The 15,169-nt window shown below is 65.5% G+C and overlaps 3 protein-coding genes across 3 annotated transcripts; all 3 read left to right on the top strand.

Moving 5' to 3' along the window:
* Positions 1 to 812: 812 nt before the first annotated feature.
* On the top strand, positions 813 to 5,975 carry P4HB (prolyl 4-hydroxylase subunit beta). Its single transcript, XM_056115776.1, has 11 exons — positions 813 to 1,009; positions 1,282 to 1,488; positions 1,830 to 1,963; positions 2,066 to 2,203; positions 3,720 to 3,824; positions 3,905 to 4,030; positions 4,378 to 4,578; positions 4,652 to 4,772; positions 4,847 to 5,028; positions 5,116 to 5,202; positions 5,290 to 5,975. The coding sequence occupies exons 1-11, from the start codon at positions 859 to 861 to the stop codon at positions 5,368 to 5,370; spliced, it is 1,533 nt and encodes a 510-aa protein (XP_055971751.1). The 5' UTR covers positions 813 to 858; the 3' UTR covers positions 5,371 to 5,975.
* Positions 5,976 to 8,525: 2,550 nt separating this feature from the next.
* Positions 8,526 to 9,367, top strand: PPP1R27 (protein phosphatase 1 regulatory subunit 27). Its single transcript, XM_056115803.1, has 3 exons — positions 8,526 to 8,715; positions 8,780 to 8,930; positions 9,244 to 9,367. Exons 1-3 carry the CDS (start codon positions 8,526 to 8,528, stop codon positions 9,365 to 9,367), a joined length of 465 nt encoding a protein of 154 aa, XP_055971778.1.
* A 334-nt stretch (positions 9,368 to 9,701) lies between these two features.
* MCRIP1 (MAPK regulated corepressor interacting protein 1) lies at positions 9,702 to 13,658 on the top strand. Its single transcript, XM_056115805.1, has 5 exons — positions 9,702 to 9,742; positions 12,121 to 12,176; positions 12,245 to 12,360; positions 12,426 to 12,527; positions 13,112 to 13,658. Exons 2-5 carry the CDS (start codon positions 12,169 to 12,171, stop codon positions 13,174 to 13,176), a joined length of 291 nt encoding a protein of 96 aa, XP_055971780.1. The 5' UTR covers positions 9,702 to 9,742; positions 12,121 to 12,168; the 3' UTR covers positions 13,177 to 13,658.
* Positions 13,659 to 15,169: the final 1,511 nt, after the last annotated feature.

Raw genomic sequence — 15,169 nt, 5'->3', positions numbered from 1 at the left:
AGAAGTCGCCCCACTTTTATTTTCTGCGATGTACACAAAGTATCTCGCCTCGTGGGGCCCCAGAAAACGCGGACCCTCACGCCTTGTCGCCCCCCCGCTGCTTCGCCTCCCAGCCTGGCTAGGGTTCTGGGGCCTCACAGCGCTGGGGTGCGGGGGGTGGATAAGGTCAGCGTCCGCGCGGCCCTGGGTCTCGGGGCGCCCAGCCCACCTCCCCGTCTCTGCCTGTGGCCGTCCTTCCCTCGCGCACCCCGCGCAGAAGACCCCGGGCCGGGCCCGCACGGGCCGCACGCGCGCCGGAAGTTGCGTCACTCCAGCTTCCAGCCGGCCGAAGCGGGGCCGTGCCAGTTACTGGTACGCGGTCCAGTCAGAATGCAACACGAAGGGTTTCGGGGGCGCAGGCGCGGGTCCGTCCCCCAGCGGGACACTCCGCCCCACTGCCACGTTAGACGATGGAAAGCGCGGGGAGCGCGCACGGCTCGACCAATCGGGAGGCGGAGAGCGCGGGCTTCCGCAGGCTGCAGCCAGTCCCGCGACGAGGAGGGCCGGGGAGCGTCGGGCCAGCCAGAAGTGGAGGAGAGAAAGTTCTCGGCCCGCAGCCAATAAGCGGCGGGCGCAGAGAGCGAGCGCGAGCCGCTCGGCCAATCACGGGCCAGGGAGGGGTGGGCGTGGCGGCCACTCCCCGGAGCCAATGCGGGCGCAGCGGGGACGCTCCCCGGGCCTCGCGGGCCAATCGGAGGCCGCCCGGGAGCGCGAGCGGGGGCCGGCGCACTTATAAGGGCGGGGCCGGTGGCGCGCGCCCTCGTCGCCTCGGCTGTCCCGGCGGCGCCAACTGAAGTGCCCGCCCGCCCGCCTGCCGACATGCTGCGCCGCTCTTTGCTCTGCCTGGCCCTGGCCCTGCTGGCCCGCGCGGGCGCCGACGCCCCCGAGGAGGAGGATCATGTCCTGGTGCTCAAGAAGGGCAACTTCGAGGAGGCGCTGGCGGCCCACAAGTACCTGCTGGTGGAGTTCTGTGAGTGCCGCGGCCTGGGGGCGGGGAGCGCCGGGCCGGGCCCCCGCGGTCAGCGCCGGCTCCGCGCCCGGCTCCGCGGGGCCCCACCCCTGGGAGCCCTGGCAGGTGCGGGGGGCGGGGCGCCCGGCCCGGGAAGTGCAGAGCCCCGCCGCTGCTCCGGGCCTCAGTTTCCCCCTCGGCCGCGGCGGGTGCTTGCAGCGTCGGGGCACGGACCCGGCCCGGGGATGGGTAGGCGCCGCGATGCCCTTCCAGCCGGCCCCTTACTCCCCCAGACGCCCCGTGGTGTGGCCACTGCAAGGCCCTGGCCCCTGAGTACGCCAAAGCCGCCGGGAAGCTCAAGGCAGAAGGTTCCGAGATCAGACTAGCCAAGGTGGACGCCACGGAGGAGTCGGACCTGGCCCAGCAGTACGGCGTTCGCGGCTACCCCACCATCAAGTTCTTCAAGAACGGGGACACCGCGTCCCCCAGAGAGTACACAGGTACAGGGCACGCCCCGGAGTCCTGGCGGGAGCAGGGAAGCCGGGGCCTTCCACGGAACCGGTTCTGTGGCCTCTGGGCCCCACCAGCAGCCGGCCCAGCCGGTCGCCCTGCTCAGGCCATTGTTCGCTGGTGGGGCCCCGGCCTGTACCGCTGCCCTGGCCCCCCAGCAAGTGCGGGGGTGATGGCTGTCCCATGCTGAGTCCTTCCTGGTGGGCTGGGCGCTTGTCCACTCCGGGCACCTGGGCATGCGAGCAGGTAGCCTGGCCGCCCTCCCTCTAGGGACTGGGGACGGGGCCAGGGCGGGTGGCCCCCCCAACTTCCTGCGCTTCCCTCTGTGTAGCTGGCCGGGAGGCTGACGACATCGTCAACTGGCTGAAGAAGCGCACAGGGCCTGCGGCCACCACGCTGGCAGACGTGGCCGCCGCCGAGGCCTTGGTGGAGTCTAGCGAGGTGACGGTTATCGGCTTCTTCAAGGTAGCTATTGGGGTCTTGCTGGTGTTCCCTGCCCTGGGGCGGGGCCCTGTGCCCGCTCGGGCAGGTGGTAAGGGCGCCTGCTCTGGCTCTCCCTCCTGCCAGGACGCGGAGTCAGACTTTGCCAAGCAGTTCCTGCTGGCGGCCGAGGCCGTCGATGACGTCCCCTTCGGGATCACATCCAGCAGCGACGTCTTCTCCAAATATCAGCTAGACAAGGACGGGGTCGTCCTCTTCAAGAAGGTGAGTGGCTGGCAGCCGCGCCCCAGGACCTTGCCCGCTGCTCTGGACTCTGCACCTGAATCTTATCGTCGCGTGCAAAGTCTGACAGCCACGGAGGTGCCTCGGTGGAGCGCCACGTGGTAGATGCCCATTGGTGGGTACTGCAGGAGGTTGTCCTGTGGCGGGTGCCCCATAGTGGGTGCCCCATGCCAGGTGTCCTGTGGTGGCTTCCACGTTCTGACTATCCCGTGATGGGTGTTGTGTGGTACGTTGTTCTGTGGCAAGTGTTGATAGCAGAGTGCCCTGTGGCTAGTACCACGTCACGTGGTGGGTGGTCTTTGGCAAATACCGTGTCCTGTGGCAGGCATCCTGTGGTGGGTGCCCTATGGTGTGTGCCCTACGGTGGGTGGCCTGTGGTGCTAGCCCACAGTGGTGGGTGTCACCTGCCAGGATTCTGCATGGTGCTGCGTGCTCAGTTCGTGTGACTCCGGGGCTTGGTCCCTGGTGCTGCTGCCCAGCTGTAGCTGGCCCGCTTGTACAGGTGACCAGCAGGTCCTCCGTGGCTTCTCCCTCAGTGTCTGCCACTCCCTGCTTTCCCAAACCTTGCATACATTGACACTGCTGTGCCAGCTCTTGGGGTGCCGCTGCTCCCCCAGGCTTCCTGGGCCCTGCGGGTACTATCACAGCTAGTCCAGGACCAGCCAAGGCCTGAGGGGTGGGGGGTGCCGCCCCAGTGCCCTGCCTGCTGACCATGAGTATGGGTAACTGATGCTAGGTTGATTGTATTTTGGGGTATGGGGCTGTGTGGGCCACACGGGGCAGTATGGAAGTGACTCCTGGCTCTGGTGGGGTTCTGGGGACCGAGGCCTCACCCCGCCCTCCATGCCCTGTGGCGTCCTGGGACAGTCAAGGTCCTTCCTGCTCTCCCTTCAACACATGGACAGCGCTTTTGCCCAAACTTGCTCACAGTGTTGGGTCAGTGCTGACTCGGTGGGGTGCTGGTTGGGCTGGCCCTGCTCTGGGCGGGGCCGGACTGCCCCTGGGGTCACAGGTCACCTCAACTGAGCCCCAATCCTGTGGGGTGCAGCTGTGGAGCCCCAGGGCCAGGAGGCTTCTGCCTCTCCACCGGGCCCTCACTGCCCAGCTCTGCCTCGGGCACTGGCTCAGGTTGGCACTGTGGTCTGTGCGACGTGGCCACCCGTCTTTCTGGAAGCCTCTGAGGAGTGGCTGTGAGACAAGTGTCTGTCCATCCCTCATCCTGGGGTCTGGGAGAGCCGGGCCAGTGGGCCGTCTGTGGAGGCTGCCACGTAGGTTACACTGAAGCTGTCATGGGCACAGCCCTGTGGGTACCCTCGGCTGCCTCGTCCAGCGGGGCTTCCGCCTTTGGGTCAGACCGCATGGGGTAACTTTGCAGCCCACGCTCGATGTTGTTCCAGACATCTCTGGGGCCAGACCCATCTCTCCCTTGGTCTGCAGTACTCCTTCCTTGGAGGCCAGGTACTTCCAGGCCCCTCACTCTCCACTTCCGGTTCTGCAGTTTGACGAGGGCCGGAACAACTTTGATGGGGAGGTCACCAAGGAGAAGCTGCTGGACTTCATCAAACACAACCAGCTGCCCCTGGTCATCGAGTTCACGGAGCAGGTGCGCGGGCGTGGGTGTGGGGCACGGCAGCCCTGTCCCTGCTCCCAGCATGCCTCAGACTGTGACTGTGTTCGCAACAGACGGCCCCAAAGATTTTTGGAGGTGAAATCAAGACCCACATCTTACTGTTCCTGCCGAAGAGCGTGTCCGACTATGAGGGCAAACTGAGTCACTTCAAAAAGGCTGCTGGTGGCTTCAAGGGCCAGGTGGGCCAGGGTCCTCAAGGACCAGAGTTTGGGGGGCTTCAAGGGCCGGGGGGCTGGGGGCCTCAAGCTTCAGGGCCTGTTCAGCTGCCTCCCTTTGTTTTCTTTTTTCTTCCCTGGGGGAGAGGGTTTGGCCATACCCGCTGGGACGCCAGGATCACTCCTGGTGGGCTCGGGGGTCTCTGGGGCACCAGCGATGGAACCTGGGTTTCCGTGTGCCGGGCAAATGCCCTCCCCGCTGCGCTGCCCTCTGCTGCCCGGAGCCTTCTGTGGGCTCAGGAGTCGGCCCGGAGTGCAGGTGCTGGGCCTCACCAGCGCTGTTGATTTCAACAAGCCTTTTCTCCCCCAAGATCCTGTTTATCTTCATCGACAGTGAGAGCGCAGACAATCAGCGCATCCTGGAGTTCTTCGGGCTGAAGAAGGAGGAGTGCCCGGCTGTGCGCCTCATCACGCTGGAGGAGGAAATGACCAAGTACAAGCCTGAGTCCAGCGAGCTCACGGCCGAGACCATCACCGACTTCTGCCACCGCTTCCTGGAGGGCAAGATCAAGGTGCTTGGCTGGGAGGGTCTGACAGCAGGAGCCGCTGGGAGCGAGCCCCGGGCCTGACACCTGTTCCCTGCAGCCTCACCTCATGAGCCAGGAGCTGCCCGAGGACTGGGACCGGCAGCCTGTGAAGGTGCTCGTGGGCAGGAACTTCGAGGAGGTGGCATTCGACGAGAAGAAGAATGTGTTTGTGGAGTTCTGTGAGTGGGCTGCTCCCGTGCGGGCAGGCAGGGTAGGGCAGGGGCACCCCCCGACATGTGCTGTGGCCTTGCAGATGCCCCCTGGTGCGGCCACTGCAAGCAGCTGGCCCCCATCTGGGACAAGCTGGGGGAGACCTACAAAGACCATGAGAACATCGTCATCGCCAAGATGGACTCAACGGCCAATGAGGTGGAGGCGGTGAAGGTGCACAGCTTCCCCACACTCAAGTTCTTCCCCGCCGGCCCAGGCAGGACGGTGAGCTGGACAGGGCAGGGCGTGGGGGTGGCCGCCAACAAACAGGAAGCCCAGCTGGGCAAGAGCTTCTTCCCATGCTCTTCGTAGGTCATCGACTACAACGGGGAGCGGACGCTGGAGGGCTTTAAAAAGTTCCTGGAAAGCGGCGGCCAGGACGGTGCCGGGGACGATGACGTACGTGTCCACAGGGATGCCCCAGCCAGCTCGTGGCCCGGTGGGTGTCCTTCCCCCACCGACTGCCCCTTTCCTCCTGCCGTCCAGGACCTGGAGGACCTGGAGGAAGCCGAGGAGCCCGATCTGGAGGAGGACGACGACCAGAAAGCCGTGAAGGATGAGCTGTAGCGCAGTCTGGGCATCGTACACTGGCGCGAGCACGCGCACACCGCCATCTGCGAGCAAGGGAGCGTCGGAACCGCAGGGACCTCTCGGGCACACCCACCGCCCTGCCCGCAGTGGGGCTCCGGGGACCGGGGCGGGCCTTGTTTTTAATTGTGATGTACTTTTTTGTACGTTTGTCCAGAGCTCGCTGAAGTCTCCTTGGGGTCTCGTACTGGCACTGTCCCCCCTATCCGCCCCATCAGAGCTGCCCCCTCGCTCGGCTCTGCCCCTCATGGGCTCTGATGCCAACCTCAGGCTGTCTCTGTCTGTAGCGGCCACGCTGGGGCCTGTCCCGTCCCTCATCCGGGCCAGAGGTGCCAGGAGCATGTGATCCTGTGTCTGGCACCCCGCACCCCTGCCCGAGGAGGTGGCTGCCTGTGGGGCCCGCCTGCCCCTGCGCCCTCCCCACCCCAGGGGCTGCAGTGCGATGGGGCCGTGTGGGCAGGCGGCCCCTTGCCCTGCAGGCCACCAGCTGGGGTCCTCCCCAGTCAGGCAGGGCCCAGACATTCTCACCATTTCTGCCTCAGAACTGGGATTGAACACATTGGCCAAATAAAATTGGGACTGTCTCTGTGCGTGCTGCCCTGACCTGTCTGAGCCCGCCGTCAAGTCTGCCCTCAGAGCAGGCTGGTCTCCAGGGTGCCATGTGGGCCAGCCGGCCACAGCTGCATCTGGGTCTGCTGGGAGACGGGAGTCGCCCTGTGCGTCTCTAGGATTCTCCAGCGTCGGGAAGTGTTGCTGGCTGCGGTCCATGTCACAGGAGGGACTGATAGTCCCAGCGCTTGCCCAGCCTGAGCTCCCTGCTGGCAGCAGGTCCCCAGGGTCATGGCCCCTTTGGGGGCCCGTGTTGTGGCCTTTGGGACTGTGGGGTGGGGCCCGGGGGCCTGGCAGGCACTGCAGGGAGAGGGCACATCCTGTGCCCCTCAGGCTCTGGGCTGTTGCAGCAGTGGGGTGCCAGGGACCTGCTCTGCACCACAGGTGTGCAACAAGGTGTGTTGGACTCTGGGTTGCCGTCAAGTTCCCACTTACCCGCTGGGTGGCCTCTTCCCCCTCTCCAGCTTCACCGCTCGCAGCTGTACCCCCAGCCATCTGCCCAGGGTGCAGGTTGCCTCTCCCCACCCCGTACCTGAGTCGGGGACTAGAGGCCCCTATGGGAGGAAGCCCTGGGCTGAGTTGAAGTGTGTCGACCACACAACCTGTCTGCCAGTGAGGATCTCTGCAGCCTGCTGCACACGCCCCAGAGCCCGAAGCCTTGGGCAGGTCTGCAGGCTGGGTGGTCAGTGGTGCCAGCAGGAGACTCTTGGCGCCCTGCTCTGCAGATGGCATGTCTCTTGTCCTCCAGGAGGTGGACGCTTGGACCTTGCAATGCTGTCATTTCACAAGTGGGCTGGGACAGTCTGCTGGGAGCTTGAGGAGACCTGGGCTGGTCGGGCAAGATGATCACCCTGCATTGCCGGATTCGGGGTGGCTCCCCATGCTCTCATCTGACCTGTGCTGGCACAGCAGACAGAACTTTCCAGGCCCCAGAAGATCATCTTCCAGTAGGGGATGTCCTGCCTCCTGTCCCCATGGCACCCTTAGGCAGCCTGGGGGCCAGCAGAGGAAACACCTCCCCCAACTCTGGCACCAATCTGGCTGGCAGGGGCTGTACCCTCATTCTTTTAGGACCTTCCCGGCCCTGGGTCTGCAGGCCTCAGTGCCCACCCAGAGGGGCTGCTGTGGGGTCCGACTGCAGCCTCCCCTCACACAGGGCATGGCCAGAACCTTAGCCGTGCCATCAGAAAGGCCACACTGGGGCTGGAGCGATAGCACAGCGGGGAGGGTGTTTGCCTTGCATGCGGCAGACCTGATTCCCACCATCCCATATGGTTCCCCGAGCACCGCCAGGAGTAATTCCTGTGTGCAGAGTCAGGAGTAACACTTTTACATCACCGGGTGTGACCCAAAAAAGAAAAAAAAGTCACACTGCCCGAGCTGAGAGGTGAGAAACTGAAGCAGCTGGGCACCAGAAAGGGGGGCTTGTGGGGGCTACCCAGGGGAGCACAGAAGCACCCAGCCCGGCCCAGCCCTTGGTCTTGTGGCAGACAGCTGAGAGACAGTGCTGGGCCCTAAAGGTCTTGGGGCCACCACAAGAACTGGGGCCCGGAGCAGCTGTGCCTAGGGGACTCACGCACCAGCCCAGTTCTGGAGCACCTCCTGCACCCACAGCTTGTCCCTGGGGGGCCCCTCAAACCCTGACTGGTGGCAGCAGCAGCGTCTGTGCACACATTTTTGCATGTGCACATGTGCATATACATGAGTGGGTACATGCGTGTGTGCAAGTGTATGTGCACATGTGTATGTGTAAGTGCACCAGATATGTACGTGTATGTGCATACATCTGTGTGCATGTCCGTGGAGGGGACTCCTGTTGGCCAGTGCAGGGCCACCACCCCTGGACACCTCAGTGTGGTGCCCAGGCAGGAACTGATCCAAGAAAGGTGTGGCTTGGGGGCAGGGGTGCCCCGGGAGGGGTGCAGGGAGAGGTGGCTGCCTAGAGGGGCACCGAGCAGGGCGAGCCCCAGCAGGAACTGATAAGAGGGTCCCCGGTGGCCCTCAGGCTCCAGGAGGGTGCTCGTTTCACCCACACATATACCAGAAGTGATCATCCATGGCACTGGAGTGATAGCACAGCGGGTAGAGCATTTGCGTTGCATGTGGTCAGCCCAGGTTCGATCCCTGGCATCCCATATGGTCCCCTAAGCACCGCCAGAAGTAGTTCCTGAGTGCAGAGTCAGAAGTAGCCCCCGAGTATTGCCGGGTGTGACAAAAAACATAAAAACAAAAAAATAAAATAGGTTTTCCATGAGGTTGAAGCAGCCCCCTACCACACCTCGCCTTGTGAGGCCCTGGCAATTTGACCACAGGACTGTCCTTGGGCCTCCCGCTGTCCTTTGGTGGCATCTTCCAGCTCCAGCTGTGGGGCCAGGGCCAGGCCAGGGAGGATGTGAGCCCCTGGCCAGAGTCCAGGGACAGGCCGAAAGCTAAGCCGCTAACCTGATCCCGCTGGGCACTGAGTCCAGCTCTGCTGCTTTATAGGGCAGCAGCGGCTGCACGCAGCGCCTTTCCCCGCACCCACCATGCCCAGCAGGGCCGTGCGTTACTCCCGCTACAGCCCCCAGCAGCGGCGGCGCCGGCTGCTGGCCTGTCGCTCTGTCCGCTTCTGCAACGACGTCCTCTTCCTGGACCACATCCGCCAGGGGGACCTGGAGCAAGTGGGGCGCTTCATCCGGGCACGGAAGGTGGCCCTGGACACCATCTACCCCTCAGGTGAGTGCCGGCAGCCTGGGTGCCTGGGCCTGGCGACACAGCCTGAGCCCTCCACTGCCCACAGGCCTGGCGGCACTGCACCTGGCCGTGCTCTCAGGGAGTCTGGAGTGTGTAAAGCTGTTGGTAAAGCTTGGAGCCGACATCCAGCAGCCTGACGCCGAGGGTAGCACTGCCCTGCATGTGGCCTGCCGCAACGGCTCTGCGGACATAGCCAGGTGTGTGTGGGGTGGGTGAGAGCATGGCTCCCCGCTGCTGGGATGTTGGGGGGCAGGGTTGGGGACAGCGTCCTGGGGGGTGAGGAAACAGGGACGGGAGGGTTGGGAGTGGCCCTGGGGGTGCTGCAGGTGGGGTCCTATGTGGGGTCTTATGAGGAGGGGAGGGTTGCGGGTGAGAGTCCAGATCACCCCAAATCAGCCGGTTCCCGAAGGAAGGATTGGATTCCTCAGCCCCACAAACTGGGGAGACACAAGCAGCCTGGCCAGCCCTTGCCCCGGCAGCCTTGGACACCAGGGCCACTCTTGGGCCCAGGTACCTCATCTCTCTGGGGGCAGACAGAGACGCCACCGACCTCGACGGCCACCGGCCCTCGGACCTTGTCGACCCTGAGTGCCAGGAGCTGGTGGAGTTCCTGGAGGGCAGCAGAGTGGACTGAGCCCTCAAGTGCCCAGGGCGCAGGGGCGGCACGGCCCCGCTCCTGCCGTCTGTTGCGGTTTCTCTTCAGGTAAATGTCTCCTGGGACAGTTTTCTCCACTACTTTCGGAATTTTGTTCTCGGGCTACACCCCGCGGTGCTCGGGTGACTTCGGGGGGGTCCATCCGGGGCTCGAACCGACACCACGCGAGCCCCGTGCGCTCGCTTCGCGGCCGGCGCCCACACGCTGCCCGCCCGACAGGGGGTGCTGTGCCCCGCGCTCGCCCGCGGCCCCGCCCTCCCGCTCACGTGACCGGGATCGCGCCTGCGCGGAGGCGTCACTTCCGGCCGGGGCCTCCCAGCTGGAAGAGGCGGCGGCGGCGGCCGAGCGGGCGAGGTGAGCGGGCGCGGCCGGGCCCGCCCTTGCCGGCCTGTGGCGGGCGCGGGTCCAGCCTCCGGCGGGCGGGGCCGGGCCGGCGGGCGGGGCGGGGCGGGGGCGGGGCGCGCGTGGGGCCGGGGGTCGGGCGGGCGCCGCCCGTGTCGCTCCCCAGGGGCGCCCCGAGCCGTGTCTTGACGCGGGCCGCAGCCGCGGGGCCGCTGGGTGCTCCGGGCCCGCCCGCCTTCCGGGACGGGTGGACAAGGCCACGGGAGACACGCGGGGACACGGCCCCCACGACACACATCCTCCAGGTGACACGGCCCCCACAACATACCCCGCCTGAGGGACCCGGTCCCCATGCCACACCCCGCCTAGGGGACACGGCCCCCAAGACACATCCCGCCCAGGGGACACGGCCCCCAGGACACACCCGCCAGGTGACATGGCCACGGGAGACGCGCGCGGGGACATGGCTCCCAGGACACACTCCACCCAGGTTACAGGACCCCCACACCACACCACACCCAGGGGACACGGCCCCCACGACATACCCCACCCAGGGGACACGGCTCCCATGCCACACACCTGCCAGGTGACACGGCCCTCAGGCCACACCCCGCCCGGGGACACAGCCCCATGCCACACTCCGCCCGGGTGACATGGCTACAAGAGATACACGCAGGGACATCGCCCCCATGACACACACTACCCAGGTGACATGGCCACCATGCCACACACCTGTCCAGGTGACACGGCCTCGGGAGACATGCCCTGGTGACACACTATGCCACACACCCACCCAGGTGACACAGTCACGACACACCCGCCTGAGTGACAAGGCTATGACAGTTCTTCCCACGACACGTGCATGACAGGAACCTTCCCCGGTGTACACATCCACGACATGGATCTACCTACTGCACACTTCCACGGCTGACCTGCCCATAACATGTCCACGACACAGATCCGCCTGTGTGACGTGTCCACAGCATGTCCCCAACACAGCCACCTGGGCAACACGTCTGTGATACAGACCTGCCCGGGGAATTCGTTCGTGCCACAGAGACCCAGGTGACACATCCAGACACAAACCCGCGCACAACAAAGACTCAGCCGCCAGCGAGTAGGGCCAGGCACACAGGTGCAGGGACCTGAGGGTGCCGGGGCCCCACAGTGAGTCGAGTCCCCGAGGACACTGCTGCCCAGAGGCGGGCCCGGGGGCTATTGCACCCTGCCCACTCCTGAGCCCGTGGGGTTTGCCTTTCTGCTTGTTGCCTCTTGGGGCACCTGGACAGCTGGAGGGACCCACCTGCCTGCCTGGGGAGTGCCTGGGGCAGTCAGGCTCAGGCTTCGGGTCTCTAGAGTTCGTGGGCCAGACTCAGGCGTGGCCCCTTGGCCCATGCTGTCCGGGTGCGGTGTAGCCTAGGGGGGCATGGGGGCTGGGCTGGACTGCTCTCCTCTCCCCATGGCCCTGTGAGGAGCCGGTCTGCCCCTCTGCCGTGGCTGCTGTCACCAGGACTGAGGACTCAGGGGCTTCCTGCTGGGTTAGGGACTGACCCCTCGCCCCCATGGATCTCCTCCACCTCCTTTAGTTTATCTAAAGGTTTATCTATTTGGTTTGGGGGCTGCAACCAGTGGTGCTTCAGGGCTACTCTTAAGTGACTCTGCGCTCGGTGACCCTGGCAGGACTCAGGGGTCCTGTGTGTGGTGCCAGGGATCCAATCACGGTCACTGCACAGGATGGGCAAGCAACTCCCCCTTGCCGTCTTCTGGCCCCTGTTGGTTTTGTTTGGGCCGAGTCAGACTTGCACCCAGCCCCTCTCTCTGTTAATGACCTTTCCTCTGTGTCTGACCTGAGGGTGAGTGAGGGCACAGCTTGGGGCTCCTGGGTGGGATGGGAACCCGGCCTGGGGTGCCCTGCAGCCCCTGAGAGGAGACAAGCAAAACTAGCCTCCAGGCACCCCCAGAGGAGAAGCAGGCAGGAGGGAGACTGCTAAGGCATCACTTGCAGCTGACCCCAGCAGGACCACACCGTCCCCTGGTCGTCCCTGACACCATGGGGCCAAGCGCCTATGCGCTTGACCACAGGCCCAGCTGGCCAGGAATCACTGGGCAGGGCCCCTGTGCCTCCCGAGCCCCCCAAAACAAGACAGAAAAGCCGAGAGGGAAGCAGATGAGCCGCGGGGTTGCCTAATCCTCTGTGTCGGAGGACGTGAGGCGGACACTGCCAGCCTGTCTCAGTGTTCTGGGCCCAGCGCTGCTGCAGCCCACAGCTCCGTCCCCTCCTCCTGCAGTGCCCGTCTGGGCCGTGGGCGACTCGGCTGGGTGCGGCTGGGTTCCTGGTGCGTCCCCCGCCCCACCCAGAGCTCCACCGTTCCTGTGCACTTCCCTTGCAGGCGCCCCGGGGACCTGGCAGCCGCGCACTGGGACCAGACTCCCCCGCCATGACCAGGTGGGTGTCAGGAAGCAGAGGGTGTCGGGAAGCACCCCACGGCCCCTCACCAGGTTTTGTGTCCCCAGCTCCCCCGTCTCCAGGGTGGTCTACAACGGCAAGAGGAACAGCAGCCCCCGTTCGCCCCCCAGCAGCGAGATCTTCACACCGGCCCATGAGGAGAATGTGCGCTTCATCTACGAAGGTGGGGCCGGGGCGGCCGGGGGGCGGGGCTGGGCCACGGGGGCTCTGACCCTGCCCTCCCCACAGCCTGGCAGGGCGTGGAGCGGGAGCTGCGCAGCCAGGTGGGGGGCGGCGAGCGGGGCCTGGTGGAGGAGTACGTGGAGAAGGTCCCCAACCCCAGCCTCAAGAGTGAGTTTGGGCGAGCCCGCCCTGCCTGACCCTGCCTGACCTGGCAGTCTCAACCCAGTGTCCCTGCCCTGCGGCCCCTGACCCCACGGCCTCTCACCCTGCAGCCCCCGACCCTGCATCCCCTGATTCTGCCTGACCCTGTGGCCTCAACCCTGTGGCCCCTGACCCTGCATCCCCTGACCCAGCAGCCTCTGACCCTGCAGCTACCAACCCTGCAGTCCCTGACCCTGCCTGACCCTGTGGTCTCAACCCTGCATCCCCTGACTCTGCATCCCCTGACCCTGCAGCCTCTGACCCTGCAGCCCCCAACCCTGCATCCCCTGACCCTGCAGCCTCAACCCTGTGACCCCTGACCCTGTAGCCCCTGACCCTGCAGCCCCTGTGGCCTCAACCCTGCGGTCCCTGATCCTGCAGCCCCTGATCCTGCAGCCTGACCTTGCCTGACCCTGTGACCCCGACCCTGCAGTCTCTGACCCTGCCTGACCTTGCTTGACCTTGCAGCCCCTGACCCTGCCTGACCCTTCTACTCCACTAGACCCTGTGGCCCATGACTCTGCGACCCCCTGTCCCTGTGATCCCCACAGCCTTCAAGCCCATCGACCTGAGTGACCTGAAGCGCAGGAACACGCAGGACGCCAAGAAGTGCTGAGGTGTCTGAGTGGCCCCAGACGGCATGGCTGAGGCCCCCCACCTTGTGGGGGCTTCTCCAGCGAGCCCACCTCTGGGAGGCCCAGGCCTGGCCCGCCCCCGCCACCCCCCGGGCCTTGACTCTGACTCCTGACCCCTCCGCTCACCCCCGCCCGCTTGCAGCAGCAGGAGGGGACCAAGTCTCCTCTCCCGGCCTGGGACTCAGCGGGGCGGCCTGGAGGTGGGTGCGGGTGCCCCCCTGCACCCCGAGCGGAGCCCTCGCACCTCTGCTTCTCCGGACACACGGGGAGCACCTGGCCCTCCCTGACTGTCCAGCCGGCCCCTCCCTTCCTCGCACCGACCTCCGGCGCCTCCAATTTTTGGCGCCCACAACCTGGCCCTGTGGTCCGCGGCCCCCCGGCCTGGTGCTGGGAGGCCACCGGGGTGCCTTGCCGCCAGGCCCGCAGGGTGTGCGGGGCGCTGAATAAAGGCAGGTGGAACCAGTCCCTCCTCTCTGGCATGTGTGGGGTGCCTGGGCGGGCTCGAGGCTCCCGGGGCGGTGGCCAGGCCTGGTGCCTAGGCCTTTGCCCAGAAGCCACCAGGCATGTGCCCCACCAGGCTCATCCCTGCCAGCACATAAGGCCGCCTGAGCTCCACATGGGACCCCAGAGCCAGAAAAGCTGGAGAGTGCCCACCATGACCTCTCGCCGCACACGTGTGAACCCTGGGGGTGCTCGGCGCTGTGGGCAGGGGATGTGGGAGTGTTTGCCTGGGCATTCAAGGGGAGGGGCTTGTGGTGACTGGAGCAGGGGTGTGTGCAGGTTGTGTAGGTGTGGGTGGGGAGTTCCTCCCGGCAGGGTTCAGGAGACCATCTGGGGTGCTGCATTAAGCCCAGGTCGCGGTGTGAGAGGCAGACGCCCTCCCTGCTGGCCTGGCAGTCCTGCCCTGAGCAGCCCACTGACTTTAAGACTCAACTTTCCTAGTATCAGGTGCCTGTGTTCTGTGCACGAGTATGCCTGTGTGTGTGCCTTGTGTACCCGTATGTGTAGCTGTGTATGTGCATGTACTTGAGTGTACGTGAGTGCATGTGTGTGAGTGCATCTCTGTGTATGTGCTGGACTCGAACCCAGGACCATCACCAGGACGCATCCTGGTGGGCTTCCCCACTCAGCTCCGAGCCCTCTGCCTTCCCTTTTCAGCCCCCGGTAGTTCCTTCTTCAGTTCTTTCTTTTCTATGAGCTGGATCCTGACCCGGCCAGCGCCCCCTGCTGGGCGCTCCCAGCTCCCCCTCTGATGCCCGCCCAGCAGTGGCCACCCCCACTGCGAGCTGCCTGGTCCAAGCCTGACTTCAGTGCTTGGGTGCGTCCACCGCCACCGGCCAGCTCCAGTTCCCCTTGGGACGGGGACGAACGGGGTGAAGGAGAACAAGGACAGGGAATCAGGGTGGGGAGGGCGGCCAGGAGCACCCCAAGGCCACCACCTCCGCTCAGCAGGCGTGAAGGAGAACCCATGTTCTGTCACCTCTGGGTGTCCAGCGTTGGCATGTCCCCGTGGGCAGGAGCCTGGGCAGACGGGCTGGGGGTGGGGCGCGCACATGGGGGGCTTAAGACTCATATCTGGTCTTGCAGCCACCTGCCTGTAAACCCCAACGCCCCGCAGGGGGCCAAGGGCCCCTCAGGAGGGGGGCAGCGGGGTGAATAATGGTGTTTACCTTTCCCAAAGGCCGCCTGTCCTTCCATTGGCGCCAATTAGCCTGGCTCTGCTTGAGCAGCCCTGGCCACGTGGCTGGCAGAGGGGGGCGGAGGGCACCCCTCCCCCAACACAGGGAGCAGGGACACCACCTGCCGAGCCCAGGACACAGGACGAAGAACTGTCACCTGCGCCACAGGCACCAAGCACCCGGAACCCTGGGGCTCCCTGGGGATGGGCCTCGCTATCTGTGAAGCGGGGGTGGGGGGGTGCTGCCACACTGGACCTGGAAGTCAGTTCTGCACAATGTACACGCCCACCGAGGC

Source organism: Sorex fumeus, unplaced genomic scaffold (assembly GCF_029834395.1).
Source record: "Sorex fumeus unplaced genomic scaffold, SorFum_2.1 ptg000029l, whole genome shotgun sequence".
Classification (NCBI taxonomy): Eukaryota; Metazoa; Chordata; class Mammalia; order Eulipotyphla; family Soricidae; genus Sorex; species Sorex fumeus.
The sequence above is the reverse complement of the archived record's forward strand: the minus strand, read 5'-3'. Positions and strand labels throughout refer to the sequence as shown.